Source organism: Lycorma delicatula, chromosome 7 (assembly GCF_047948215.1).
Source record: "Lycorma delicatula isolate Av1 chromosome 7, ASM4794821v1, whole genome shotgun sequence".
NCBI lineage: Eukaryota > Metazoa > Arthropoda > Insecta > Hemiptera > Fulgoridae > Lycorma > Lycorma delicatula.
In genome coordinates this window covers 54408220-54423573 of record NC_134461.1, presented here as the reverse complement: position 1 = coordinate 54423573, position 15354 = coordinate 54408220, and the positions used below count along the sequence as shown (strand labels likewise).

Here is a 15354-nt window from a genome sequence, read left to right as displayed (position 1 = left end):
CTACAGTTACGAGTTTTATGGAATCATTTTATTTCTTTGTTTTGTTTGTCGTTTAATAACATACATTTTTGTTCATTTATTTATGACGATTAATTATCAAATTTTTTAATAAATCTTTCCATATAAATGAATATTAGTGTAAAAATTAACTTTCTGTTTTTAAACATATCGGATAAAATATTTCTGTAACAGAATTAAATGTACAAATACTTTTCTAACAAACAAGATTCCATTATATACTATATACAAAAAGTTTTTTTTCATTTTCTCAAGCTATTAAAAAAAAAAAAAATATTGAACTATAAATATTATTCAAATCAACAATTATTCAAGTATAACTTTTTTAAAGCAAAAAGAACATTTCTATATTACAACGAGCTACGTTAAACGGTAATTGAAATAAATTCGTAACTATTAAACCGCTAAAAAATCCATTACAAATAAAAAGCTGATTTAAATTTGCATTTAAATTAACTGTCATTATCAGTACATATTAAACAAACATAAATATAAACAGAAATTATTAAATAGTAAGAGATATTATTATATGTAACATGTAAAACTTTTAATTAAAAAACTTTTTTTTGTGAAACGTTTTAAATCATAAAAACAATGATTCTATGATTGGTTAAAGGTTCACGCTTTTCTCTAACTTTCTTGGGATAAATTCTTATCTTATCCAACTCTATATAGCGGCTTGTATCAAGACGTGATGGCCAGTTTAAATGGCGCAAATTGTTTTTAAGTTGGTTTCCGCTTTCGACCTGAATTCCTAATAGAATATCCTACAATTTTATAGTCAATAGTTGTTTTTAACAAATTATGGTAGGAATACTCTTTTGTAGTGTTTAAGGAGTATTTATTGTTTTATTATTTAATATTCTTTATTTAATTTTTTATGAAATTTGAATGATTTTTTTTTTAAATTGTATGTTAGTTTTTTGTATATTTGTAAACGGGTTTTGAACATTTTCGGCGATAGTATCGATCGTTAGTTAATTATTTCTCGGCTGTTATTAATATAATTAACAAATTAAATTTATATAATAGGTTAAAATACAACAAATGGTTGGCCTATAAAACGTAAACGTATCTGCCATTTTATTATTTAGTTAGTGGTAAATTCAAATTAGAGATTAAATCAAAGATACGTTACATTTTGTTTAAAATTCATACCGTATTACTAGTTGAAATAAGTATATAGTATGAAATTAAACATTCTAAATAGCGTCAAACTATTGCCAAAATTCGTTTTTTTTCGATCTTATTTTTTGATATAACTAGCTGTTTTAATTTTGTTTTTTTAAATTTTTATTACTATTATTTATTGAAGGCTTTAAGTTACAGGATGTTCAACTTAAAAGAGGCCCCATTACTTGTTTAGACTATAAATAATATTTTATTGGTAAGTACACAGTAATTTATAATGTGTCCATCCACTTCTATATACTTGTCTACGCACTTTTTCTGTACACTTGACCACGTTCCTGGCTACTTTTATTAGCTAAACCTTGTCTATTTTCTGGATGGCATTGGTAATGTTTGTATTCAATTCCTGCAGGATGTGTGAATTGCTCCTGTTATCAATTTCTTTTAAGTAACTTCACAGAAAGAAATTTGGAAGAGTCAGATTAGGAAATCTTGGGGGCTATATTCCTTTAGAAATGATTTTTCCACCCAACTCTGTAACATTTCACTGTAGAACGAGCTGTATGGAAAATGGCGCTGTCCTATTGTAACCAGCAGTCATACTCATCCTCTTGCAGTAAGGCTATGAACTGTTGGATAATTTCTTAGTAGATGGCAGCATCCACAGTTATTTTTTAAAAGAAAAGGGTCATATTATTCGTCGCCTTGGAGCTGGACACTATATGCCTATTTATTGTAATTGTAGGAGAGATTCAAAGAAAATGTACGAGTTTTCAGTATCCCCAGATCTGGTAGTTCTGAATACTAACATTTGGTTGTTAAAAGCACTTATTATAAAATGCCAATATTGGCTCTAATAAACTTCTTGAATCATTGACAATAATGAACTCTTTTAGCATAATCAGCATTAGTTAACTCGTGGAAAACATGCATTTGATACGGATAACATTTCATCATTCTCCTCGCTACAGTGTGGGCTGAACCTAGTGAAATGTTCTTTTCCCGGCTTAGTCTCCGCAAAGATTTACGGAGAGATCTTATAACTATCGCTTTAATGACTTGCGCGACCTGTCCTATCTTGGGCACATTTATAGTCTATCACCGTACCGTTTTTACAAAGTTTTTTAAGTAACTGCTAAATAAAATTTTCACTGATACTTTAAAAATTTCTCCCTGAAATTTCATCGACACGAATATGAGATTTCGTTTCTAAAAAAATCTCCATCACGCATTCACGTTTCTCAACAGTTAACGCATTTTAACAAATAACAACACAAGATTACGAAACCTTGTTTAAAAGACAATACTCGACACGGACTGGCGATACTTAAATGTGCAGGCAATAATCGGTATCCCCACTCCAGGTACAGCCGTACCAACAACTTCCACATTATTTTACTCATCTCACACTAAATATATGCATTGCAACAAAAATATTTTCATTAAAACTACTGAATGATGTAGCTTCTTTTATGTTCGACATCATCCAGTAAAATTAGCAGTAAGAAACAAATTGTTATTAAATAAATATACATTCTAGGCTGACTTTTTGTTATTTTAATTTGATTTATTCTGAAAAAGCATCAACTCATTCTAATCAAATATTAAAAAAAGATACCTTTGAATACACACAGCATTAAATTTCAATCTACTCACTGCATAAGCGCGTTTAAAAAATACATTACTACACAGTCCTCCTACCTAAGACTTAGATAAAAAACACGTCATGTCCCTCATACTAGATAACGTTAATACTGTATATGCTAAACAATATTACTAACAGTATATATCGCAGATAAACAAATGTCAACGTTACAATTCAGAGCATCGTAACGAACCACCTTTCTAACTTAATTTCTTCGACCTTAAATTGATCATAACTCAACAACAACTTAACCTATTTTCATAAAATTTTCACATGCATAACTTCAGATCCACTACTAGAACATATATACATTTCAATGAAATTAAGTTAGTAGTTTTAGAAATTTTTGAGACAAAAATTTTTTACATTGACCTGTAAATAAATAAATATATAAAGAAATCACAATTTAAGTGAATGGTGTTTTGCTACTTCTCACATCTCAAAACGTAAAGAAGATTATTTTTCACCATCCCCACTCCCTCCATACGACAGAAAGTAATACCATACTTTTGTTCAAAAAGTCGGACGTTATGATTACCAGAATAATTATGTATCTTTATCAAGGTAAATCCTACAGATTTCTAGTTTTCTAAAAAATTTATTTTTATATTTTTATATATATTATTGGGCAAATAGCCCAAATATTTACCATTTAATTAAAATTTAGATATTTACTGTACTTAAGGATGTTGTTGGACTACATGCAACTAAAATATCTTGTTTGATGTTGCGTACTAAGAAAATTCAGGAAGAATGAAAAATCGGTTTTTCTTAATGATACCCTCAACTAAAGGTTACATTGTTGATAGTATTAATATTTTTTAGTAACAGACTTTTATAGGTGGGATATTACTCAGGTCTGTTCAGTATGTAGAATTCTCCCGTTAAAATAAAAATACCAAAGAAGTAGGAACTCCATTGTTCTCTACATTCTTAATATTATTCTATTTCATTTAAAACTTATAGAATATCCTACATAAGAGTAAAAAAAATATTTTATAAGAGCAGAAGATCGAAAAAGGGTTATAATCATTTCATTTAAATTGGACTGGGTTATAAGCTCAGGGATAAAACCATTCTGTATTGGAATATTTAGGATTGAATTATAGGTATTTGTAGAAATGTCTTTTTATTCTATATCGGTTTAAAAAATTGATTTTCTGGAATTTCCTGTAGAAAAAAAAGTTTTTATCACTTACTTTAACGTACAACTTTTATTTTAGAATTAATAGTTAAATTTTTAACTCTATGATTATATTATGGTTTAAACATAAATTTTTATACCATTAAAATAATAACTGCATTCAACCAAATTTTTTTTTTTTTACTTAAATCTATTTTATAGTAAAATCATCCCATTTGCAAGAACATAAAACAATAATACTTTAAACAAAATTGGGTTGTGTTGGGTTAAGAGGAACGATTTTGATTGGTGGATAAGTGGTATTGTTATTCAGTCGGCACGTACTGTCAAGCCCATTCAATTATTCGTGGAATTAATTAAATTAATTATACTTATTATCATTAAATTTACCACGGGTCTACAGTATTAAACTGTGTTAGCAGTTTACATCAATCTGTTTTAATGTTCGTTTATGTGAACTTGCATTTATTTCTGTAATCAGATGTACAATGGTTATAATTAATGATTTTAAATTATCTATTATTTTATTGTATTTTAGTAAATTATATGTTAATTTAAATCCAATAAATAATTTTATTGCAATTTTTTTTCAATATCATGAGTATTATGTAATTCCTTAAAGTTAGTATTCAATAAATAATTCAGAATGCATATTTAATTACATTTTTATGCTCTTAGATTAAATCAGCGTTTTTGTAACTAAAAACAATTATTAAAAAAAGAAAAGAAAAGAAACTATTTGCGTTTTGACGTAATTAATGAATTGAGGAATCAGATTTATTTCACCTTTGAAACGTTCTTGATAAAATGCTAATTTTAATATTATTGTTAAATTTTTATTATGCCTATTCGTATAATTATGACTGAAATATAATATTTCTGGGACTCTTTCAAATCAGTTACTTTTATACGGATTTGAATACTAGATCGTGGAAAACGGTGATCTTTGGTGGTTGGGTTTCAATTATCCACACATCTCAGAAATGGTCAGCCTGAGAGACTGTACAAGATTACACTTCATTTACATTCATACATATCATCCTCATTCATCCAGGTTTACAGTAGTATTAACATGCATGGCAGATGAAACAAAGTTAAAACCCATAGTCATTTTTAAGAGGAAAATTACTTCTAAAATAAGATTCCCGCCAGGCATTTTCGTACACTTTCCATGAATAGGGATGGATGAACGAAAATGGTGTAAAATTGTGGATGGAAAATGTGCGGCAGAGGAGGTGTCCTAGAAATCCACACTGTTTGTTGGTGTTGGATAAGTTTCGCAGTCACGTAACTGGGAACACCAAAAGTCGCTTAGCACAGAACAATACTTAAGATTGCTCTTATACCGGGTGGTTTAACTTCGATGCTACAGACTTTAGACGTCTCTCTGAATTAACCATTCAAATATCACATGCGTGAACAATGGAATAATTGGATGATGAGTGGCGAAAAATTGTATACGAGAGGTGGAGCTATGCGAGTTGCTTCAATTGATGTGCTGTGTGATTTCGAGATTAAATCATGGGTGAGAAGGTGAAAAGTGAAAGTGGAGACAGTGATTAAATCCTGTCCCACCTAAGTGTGGGATTTCAAATAGTATGGATGGCACTGACGACGATTTTTTATGGGTAACTGTTGAAGAAGCGGAAATTGACTCGCTAGGTACAGAATGGGACCCATATGACGAGCTTCTCAACAACGAAAGTGAGCATGTACTTGAGAAGCTATTTGTTTTAAATGACAAATGTGAGGATTTTGCAGGATTTTAAATACATAGGTGAGTGATTTGTTTTATTTTATAATGGTTTCAATTTATACAAATTTCAATCTAATTTTTTTGTATCTGTCCTATAAGAGGATCCCGGATTTTGGGGGCCTTTTTTATGATTCAACTGTCTTCTTATCTGCGGAAATATACGGTAATTCATTTTCATAAGTACAGTTTCTTCATCGTATAAAATAAAAGGTGTTATTATGCCTATGTTCTTATTTGTACTCGATCACCAATCTATTTTTTTTTAAATCTTTCCAAGTATTTTAATAAATAATATTAAAATATCTTCTTTCACAGAATCAGTCTCTTCCAATAATTCTTTTTTCAAATTTAAAAATAAAAACCTTTATTTTTTGCATCTGCACTGTATAAATAATATGTGCTGAAATAATTTCCATTAACAGTTTCTAACGTTTTTGTGTAGAGATCTTCACACATTTTTAACTTCCTTGTACGAAGTAAAAGAAGTATTGTGATCGCGAAATATTTCGGTTTTAAAATTTCTATAGAAATATCCATTTTAACCATCCCTGAATCCATTTTGACTAGTTTCGGCGTGCCGTCTGTACGTACGTACGTAGTATTTGCGTAAGCGTCTTGAATAACTCAAAAAGAATTAGCCGTAGGATGTTGAAATTTTGGATTTAGGACTATTGTAACATCTCGTTATCCATCTCCCCTTTTGAGTGCAATCGCCCAAAATCCAAAACAAATTGGATTTTGGACTTTTTTTTAACTGCAGTAATAAATTATCATTGAGATCTTTTCAACTATCAATATTAAGTAACACTTAGTTTCATTGGTTCCAGAGTTATAGCAAATAAAATATGAATTAATGAAACATTTGGATCTTACAAGGGAAAGGCACATCGGCTCAAATTCGACTTCATATCCTTTTTTTAACTTTATTTTTTATTTAAATATATTGATTTATTAATAATTATTAACCTCTGATTGTAAAAAAAAATGTGTATATGTAATTTAATAGAGATACAAAGAAATCATGTGGGTCCACATAACAATCTTTATAAGAAGTATATTTTCTGACGTTTCTTTAATAAAGATTTCCCTTGATCCATCTAGACAGATGTTTTGATACTATTATCTCAGATTTGATCAAATATACTTGTACCCATACAACGCAATCATAACCGAAAAAATATATTCGAGTCTAAAAAAGAAGTAATTACAAAAATGTATTTTATATGAGCAATCATTATTAAAGTTGTGATTGAAAAATCTGCCGGTTAAATCTTGACCTAATTAATTATAAGTATTAATTAATAATATTTTGCGTTTAAAAATGTTTAATCTCACTACTACTCTGTAAAGAAATAACGTCTTAAGTCGTTTGCTTCCGATAACCACGAATACTACCTAACCAATCAATACGAAATTTCAACTGTCGCTTTCTATGACCTCCAGAATGTTTATCATAGTTCAAACCTCACCAATTTCACTGCTGTATAAATCATTAAAAAAAAAAAAAAAAAACGTATAAGTAACCTAGAACTTCTTTTTCTAAACTTAACGTCTTTGTCCACATCCATGACATTGTTTAACCTGGGGGCACCCACGAGAACTCATCCTCATGCGAGGATGAGTTATATCCTGAACTAAGAAGTTCTATCAGGGTAAGCTATATAGATAATCGGCATGGATTCGACCTTCAATTCGGTAATAAAATTTTCATAATATCTAGTTTTTATGACCGTGATGTCATATTTAGGAAGAAGAACTTCTATTATTACTAGAATTTATACTTGTAGAGAACGTAAATTTACGCCAGAGCGTGATAAAAGACTTGAAAAGCAACATATACACTAGGCTTAAGATCGAGCTCAACTTCTGAGAAATATGTTGCACGTTATGAATAGTAAGTGATACCTCTGTCAGGAAGAGCCCATATATAATTACTATAAATTATTTCTAATTTTTAGGTAAGTTTAATAAGAAAGCTACCTATTGTATGTGTACTATGATTCGACTTCCGAAAAATTTCGACATATCTTCACGTTTCACAACCCCCAGACACCGAAAACCACTGTCAGTTCAAAATTTTATATATACATTTATATATATAACTTTCTTGTGGACACGATAACTGCCGTAATTTTGGGCTTGTCACTTTCAAATTGATAAATAAAATATAACAACCCAAAATCTTGTACGAGTTCGTTAATGGGGAAAAATCTGACCATAAAGGTGGAAGTAAGACGAGCTTTTTCGAAAAAAAAAACATCGCTATAACTTTTTTATTAAGTAAAATATCGAATTCCTTTAAAGTTCCTACTATTTTCTGGATAAGGTCCTAAAACTTATCTAAGTAAAGTTTTTTGATATTACCAACCATCCCAGGGGGTGGAAAAAATGGGGTTTTGAAGACGAAAAAATCATTCCTCCTCTTTATAGGGAGTGCATAGAATCGGTTTAAAGTGGTCGTTATTCCTTTAAACATTACCTAAAAACTTTGTCTGAAACAATTTTTGATATGACCAACCCAATATGACCAAATTGTTGTATCGAGTAAAAGTTTTTCTCAACTTTAAGGTGGAAATCTTTTTTATCTCGTACTTAGCACCGGTGAAATCTACCTCGGCCTTCTGGCGTGCCGAAAGGAATTTTTGAAGTTCTGTACGCATATAACGCGGGCGAAGCCGCTACGGGGGATGCTGCTGGTAATATTAAGCTTGTAAAGGAAATTTTAACCTATGATTTTTACGAGAGATTTTTTTTTAATACAAACGTTTCATGCATGATATATTATGTTTTTACTGATTATTTTGAAGGTTAGTAACAACACCTGTAAATATTTTTTAACAGTAAAATAAAGGCTTTTCATATTCTATTACCCGTTCCATTTTCAATTAATGTATGCAATTTTATTCTATTTTCTTATTTTGTTTATTAAACAAATTACAGACTAAAGAAAATTACGTTTTACAGACTAATTTTTAATCTAATTCGACTTAACGTCTGTGTGTAAAAAATTCTAGAATTTTTTTTGTTAATTGCAAATCAGTTTCACATAAATGAATTCTATATATTGTCTCATAATTACTAGCCCACAATAGCAACTATTTAGTTGTTAACTATTTTAGTTGTTTATTTAGTTGTTTATTTAGTTGTTTTATTTAGTTGTTTTGACGTGATCTTTACAGCAATTTTCTCTCCATAGCAACTAATTTTGGAATTAAAAAAAATCAATTAAAAAAAGTAAACTGGAATATCAAACTCTTTTACTTAACTTACGGCTTACTTCATGCATGTTTTATGTTTTCAAAAATTATAATTGTTACTGTAATATATAAAGTATGTTTTATAATTTATATTTTGCTATTAAATCTTTTATGCTAAATAAATTTCTTAGCAGTGTCTTGTCTCATTGTAATTATTTTAGTTTAGTTGAAAATTTTCGTTGTGGCTCCTTTAAGACCAAACAACTTTGTATTGGAATCAATCAATCACACTATATCTCATGTTCTCCTCCCTATGCTGTCCAAACTTTACCTCTCCACAATTCACTACATCGACTTATTTACGCAAGCGCATGAAAACTCTCTCTGACTCACACACATACTTACAAACACTCTCGCTCACAAAAAATGTTTCACGTGATTTTTAAAGTCATCTCACAAATATTTCTTGTATTGTTCATTTTCCATATTATATTTGTCAATTTTTATTTTCTATTCTGTAGCAAAAAGATTTAAGATATGATGATTATCTTAATAATTAAAAGGTTAAGATTTTTATAAAAAAATAATTTCTAGGATACTACGGTTCCGATTTTATAGACATTTTTGTTTTTCAAAACTGTCTTTTATGAAGATTTTTTTTAGACCTCTAATCTTGCAAAACCTATCCGAAAACTTAAATGTTTATTAGCTAAAGATAATGGATTTTTATATATTCTTTAATCGATTCCTTACCCATAAAACTAGTGTGACCTTTTTTTGGCAAAAAGTAAAATCCGTAAAATTTGTCCAAGTCGTGTTAATTATTATTGTTTCTAATTATAAAATTAAATGCTTTTCGTAAATGTTATTCATGTATTTCTTCCTACATAATTATTCCCCACCATTTCAACCAAGGGGGTCATCTACTAGCCACTTCAGTGCTAACTCTGAAGTCATTTTTTACAGTTAATTTTTCTTTCGCTACAAAAATATTACGAAAGAAATTTGTTGTTTTCAGAATTTTATTATACTTTATCTTATCTGATAACCACATTATTTTATCTCATTTTTCTTCTTAAAAGTTTTTCTCCTTTTTTATGTATAGAAATTTTTCGATATATATGATTGATTTACAAAAAACTATATAAGCTCTGCATGTTAACATACAAAATAATTTAAAACAATATTTTAAATTATTAAAAGTTATTATAAGTAATAATTTACCAGTAAAATATAAAATTGCCGGTAAAGTGGATTTTCATTTTTTAATAATTTATTAATTATATCAGCTGTATCTTATTTGAAAATTAATATTTAAACCCTCATAACAAAAATAAAAAACTGAAAAACAAACTATATATATATAAACTGCAAAAAGGAATCCACGTCACTTTCCTAAAATGTTTATCAACCTCCCGTGCGCGCGCGCACACACACACACAGACAGACACAAAGAGAGAGAGAGGTGATTGAGATGGGGGGATGAATTAAAATTCCATTACAATATTTTGGTAGTTGATTTGGGATGGGATTCAAGCAAAATCGTTCCTATTCATCGTTCATATTCCGTAAACGGTTTGTTTTTGTGTTATGGCAAACGAAATTATTCGCCTTGATTTCCACTCCAAGAGTAAAATGAAATCCACAAAAATTTTTTGAATAAAATTTAAGGAAAAAATTTGGTGGTTTTATACGTGTTATAACCTGAAAAATTGATTAAAGTAGATTTCACAGATGTATCTCTAGTATTTTACGATACAACTTTTGCAAGCACCGAGTCGAAAATATTTTTTTTTTTTTGGTGTCATAAATTATTATTTTTTTTTAAATTGCCAATAAAGAAACAAGAATTTCTAAAGAGATTTACAGAAAATTTAATTCTGAGATAATTAATGTAAATCAAGTTAATAGAAAGCATATATAATTTTTTTGGAAATTTGACTATTATTTAAAACAAACGGTCCGAAATGTGGCAGAAAACATTTCAATTTTAAATAGAATAAAAAACTTCAACATAATTTATATTTATTGTTTTCACTCTTTATTATGTATGATTATTTACTCTTTTAGTTCAAAATATTAATAAAAATAATTTTAATCCAGCATTTAAATTAAAACTTAATCTATTTTTAAAATCAATATTAATATTTTGTGAAATTTTTCTGAATTATAATCCACCCCATTGTTGGTTTTTCAACATATTGTTTGTAGGTTATGTTACTTTTTATATATTTATTGAAAATAATTTCTTTTAAATATTTTAATGTGTTTTTGTATCAGTTATATTTAATTAAAATTTAAAAAAAATTGAACTTAGCCAACAATTAATTAAAATTTGTATAATTTATTTATTAACACAACGAAAATTTATTTTAATTTTTAATGCGAAACAAAATATAATTCAGTGTAATGAAATATACATTTCATAGTTAAACATACATCATATCGCTATTTGATAAATTTAAATTGGTATTCAATGAACCAAATTTGATTTAAATGAAAGTAAACTCTAATACTAACTGTTACATCATATGATATAAGAAAGTTAATTAGTTGTATTTAATACATTTATTTTATTTCATAAATTAATAATTATTATTTACATGGAATTACGTAATATTTACATAATGAAAATTTACTTTACACTTAAAGAAAATTTATAAGATAGACTACATTAACATTTTTGTATACATGAATGTTACACCTACAATTTAGGGTAGATTGTATATATATATATATATATATATAAAGATAAACATTTCAAAGTTTGTACAGAAATTATCTAGCTGATAAAATTAATTGTTGGGTGTATGGACCTATGTTAAGATCTTTATACGTATATAAAATATATTATGTGCAGCTTATTAATTATGTTTATACATATGTAATAATTGTTTTCATTATAATCATTAATGTTGAAGAAATTTAGACTAATCTTACTAAATTATGTTTACAGGAAAAACTTACTTATGGTAATTAATTATATTCTCTTTAATTACAGAAAAAAATCTCAGTATTATTAAAAAAGTATAACAATATTAAACATTAAATTTGTTTCATAACTTTTTTTTCTTTTAGGCTGACTCAATTAATTTACATAATTAATAAGCTACATATATATATATATATATATATATATATATATATATATATATATATAATTATTATTAAACGTAATAAAATTATTACTATAATAAATTACTAACCTTGGAATGTGAGCCATAAAATAGGGATGAGTATAGTTTTTAACAGATGGTAGGACATAATGGAACACCAATATAAAATACAAATAACCTCTGTTCGGTATGGCGCTCAGCCGGTTACTGCCGCTTGATTTCAATGTCAGCCGTTTGGCGCATGCGCAGTGCATTTCCTTCCTGGAACAGTTGTTGGTATGAATAATAACAATATTATTGAGTGTGAAACTTATTGTTATTTAATTATTATTATTCTTTTTTTATATTCAACATTATTAAGTATTATGTTATAAATAATTCAAAATTAAATCTATTGTACTTATTTGGCTAATGAAACACATTTTATCCACGCTTTTGATACTTAACTAATATCGATTTACTTTATCTACATAAAATATAAAATAGTTAAGCAGTTCTTATCAAAAGTACTTTTACAAAATTACAAATAAGTTACAATATAATAATAACAGTACTAATAAAGTGAATGAGAAAAGAAAAAAATCAGATTACTGATAACATTAGTTCTGATAAATTAACCTTATGTTCTCTTCAAGTTATTTTATTTTTAATAAGAATAAACAAATTAGGTTATTAAAGAATTTTTTATCTTTACACTTAACACATTGTCTAAATTTTGATTTGAGGTACATTTCACCCCGAAAACAGACTTTTAAATATATTTTACAATACAATTATATATGCTTTCTATAAGCTCAATAAATGATAAAAATATACATATTGTGACGTAAAATATTACTCTTTGTATCTTGTTCTTACCAGTAAACCATTCAAAATGATCATAATCGCGACGACCAGATTACACGCACGCGCGCGCGTGCATGAGGATGAATCAAGTTAATACAAGCAAAACTGTTGTAATATTTCTGTAGCAAAAGAAAAATTAACTGTAAAAATGATTTCTGTGTTACCACCAACGTGGCTGGATGGTGCTCATTTAAAATAGTTGTAAATACAACTCAAATTAAGTTTTATATTTTACAAAAATAAAAAAGTTGCAATTATATTATTTTTCAAGAAAATCTCCTTGCTTTTAGACACAATTCTTATACGCTTAATATAAGCTTTGTATCTCTTTTTTTAAAGAAAAAAACGTATTTTGGACAATCAACTCTTGCATGTATTATTTCCTTAAGTTCTTTTTCGGAGATGAGTCAACGGTTTTTAATGCCCTTTGAGTAGATCAATATATGTTAGTTTAAGGGGAGTATATCAGAATTATACGAAGAGTGAGTCAATTCGTCAAACTTGATTTTCCAGAGAGTTTTATCTGTGTGTCCAGAAGTCATGCAGTTCACAATTTTGGACAATGTCACGCAATTTGAATTGACTTTGTCACGCAACAAAAAAATGCTTTTCGACGGTTTTCTTCGGCATTTGCATCAAATTACAGAATTTACCTTCTCATTAAAGATTATACTAAAACTATCAGTGTTTATTGTTTAGCCTCTTTCCAGATAATATTCTAGCACAGAGAAATGCTTCCGACGGCTGGATTTTTAACTTTTCCGAATGGGTGACTGTGTACGTCCTAATTCCGTACTCTGTCGTTTACTTTCTAATTCGTCATTTTCAACTCAAATTTTGTCATCAGTGATGATTCTATCCAAGAAAGTTTCACTTTAATTAACGTAACGGTCTAAATTCTATTGACAGAGGTTGTTGTGCATTAGTTTATGTATCGTTGTAAGTCGTTTTACTACCTAACTTGCATAAACTTTTTGAGTTTTAACTCTTTATTGAATGATTTTGTAAATAGAATCATAAAGAATTTTATAGGCCATTTTACGCTTTATTATACTACATTTTAGAATTATGACTCGTAAGTGATCAATGTTATCAACAGTTGTAGATGAGAGTCTTCTTCATGTGTAACACTTTTGCGACCATTATTCAATATTTCAATTCTCTCTTCGACACTCCGTATTAGTAATACGCTAATTCTGTATTGTTTTCAAAATCTTCGATGAATGTTGATACCTTCAGATCACAAAAATTGCTGAACACTGTTCTTGTTTAATTCAAATGGAAAGTTTGTGGCCATCGTTAATTTTACGGTTATGGCAATAGAATCGGATTTATCACCTTCAGATCTATGCAGAACCTTTGTCAAAAAAAAAAAAAAACAAATAAAAATACTTGTAATTATTGCTTGTAATTATTGACTCCCTCTGGTATATTTCTTTTTAATACTTGTGATCAACTGTGCTGCAATGAGTCTACGGGAAATTCTGTTATATCCAGCTGTAGTACCCAATGAAGCCAACATACTAATTACGTTTGGCTATTGATATTTCGCAATTAGTAAGGGAGATGATTATAGACGAAGGTCAAGGAAGGGTGATGTTCCATTCCACGTCGAGCCGTCCGGTGCTGCGATCTGGTGGGTGCAAGCGCTAACTGGAAAGTGAAGCTCGTACTAGTATTTTACGTTAGGATCCCGCCCAGTGCGATCGCATTATTCATTTCGTCCGGATGGACAATTAGTGTTAGTTATATTTTACGTCAGGATCCCGCACAGTGCGGTCGGGTTTTCATTTCAGTCCAAGGAGACTCATAATTTCTTGATAATATTCAAGTTCAAGTATGACTAAAGTGTCATACACTCTTAAGTTTAATGTAATTATTGTAATTCAATTAAAATGTCAAGGGTGACAACAAATTAAATATAACTACTAAAGAAGAACATAGCGTTGCTTCATTTCATCAGCTACCATCTCATCAAAAAATACCCACACTAGCTCTAAATTCTACCAGGTGATAAACACCTTTTTCATATTAAGTCTTCTACGACGCTTAACAAGAGTATTATCATTCTTTTGTGCGGTATGTGTGTTTGTATCGTTATTAAAATTTGATAATTTTTTTTTATTTAACTAAAAAATAAATATTTTTCCTATTCACAACCTTCTGGTTTCTATGGTGGATTAATCATCACCCCCCCCCCCCCCATAAAAAAAGCTGACAACAAAGTCGTTATACTTTCCTGCAATTGGTTGTTCATTATTATACCAGGTGATTTAAAAAGGACTTCACAACTTTTCATAAAAAAATTATTGAGATAACTTACATATTTGATTGAGGTCTCATTTCATAGAAAAACACATCAAGTTTGTCACCAACATTTACTTTGGTTCGATATGGCTTCCATTTGTAATGCGATATACATTCCACCTGTATATAATCTGATTAATCTGATTTCATTCCACATTGTAGCCAGCAAGTCGGGCGTTACCAATGCAGCTGCA

The 15354-nt window shown here is 28.7% G+C and overlaps 1 protein-coding gene and 1 long non-coding RNA gene across 5 annotated transcripts in view; one reads left to right on the top strand and one right to left on the bottom strand.

Moving 5' to 3' along the window:
• LOC142327601 (uncharacterized) overlaps window positions 1-15354 on the bottom strand; it is a 342500-nt gene that overhangs the window by 239020 nt on the left and 88126 nt on the right. For all 4 annotated transcript variants that reach the window (XM_075370801.1, XM_075370799.1, XM_075370800.1 and 1 more), the window contains one exon: window positions 12098-12268. In XM_075370801.1, the coding sequence (XP_075226916.1) occupies window positions 12098-12155 (58 nt within the window). In that variant the 5' untranslated portion in view covers window positions 12156-12268. The remainder of the gene's footprint in view (window positions 1-12097; window positions 12269-15354) is intronic.
• Window positions 1-15354, top strand: part of LOC142327603 (uncharacterized) — a 383769-nt gene that overhangs the window by 344514 nt on the left and 23901 nt on the right. The gene's annotated exons all lie outside the window — the stretch shown is intronic.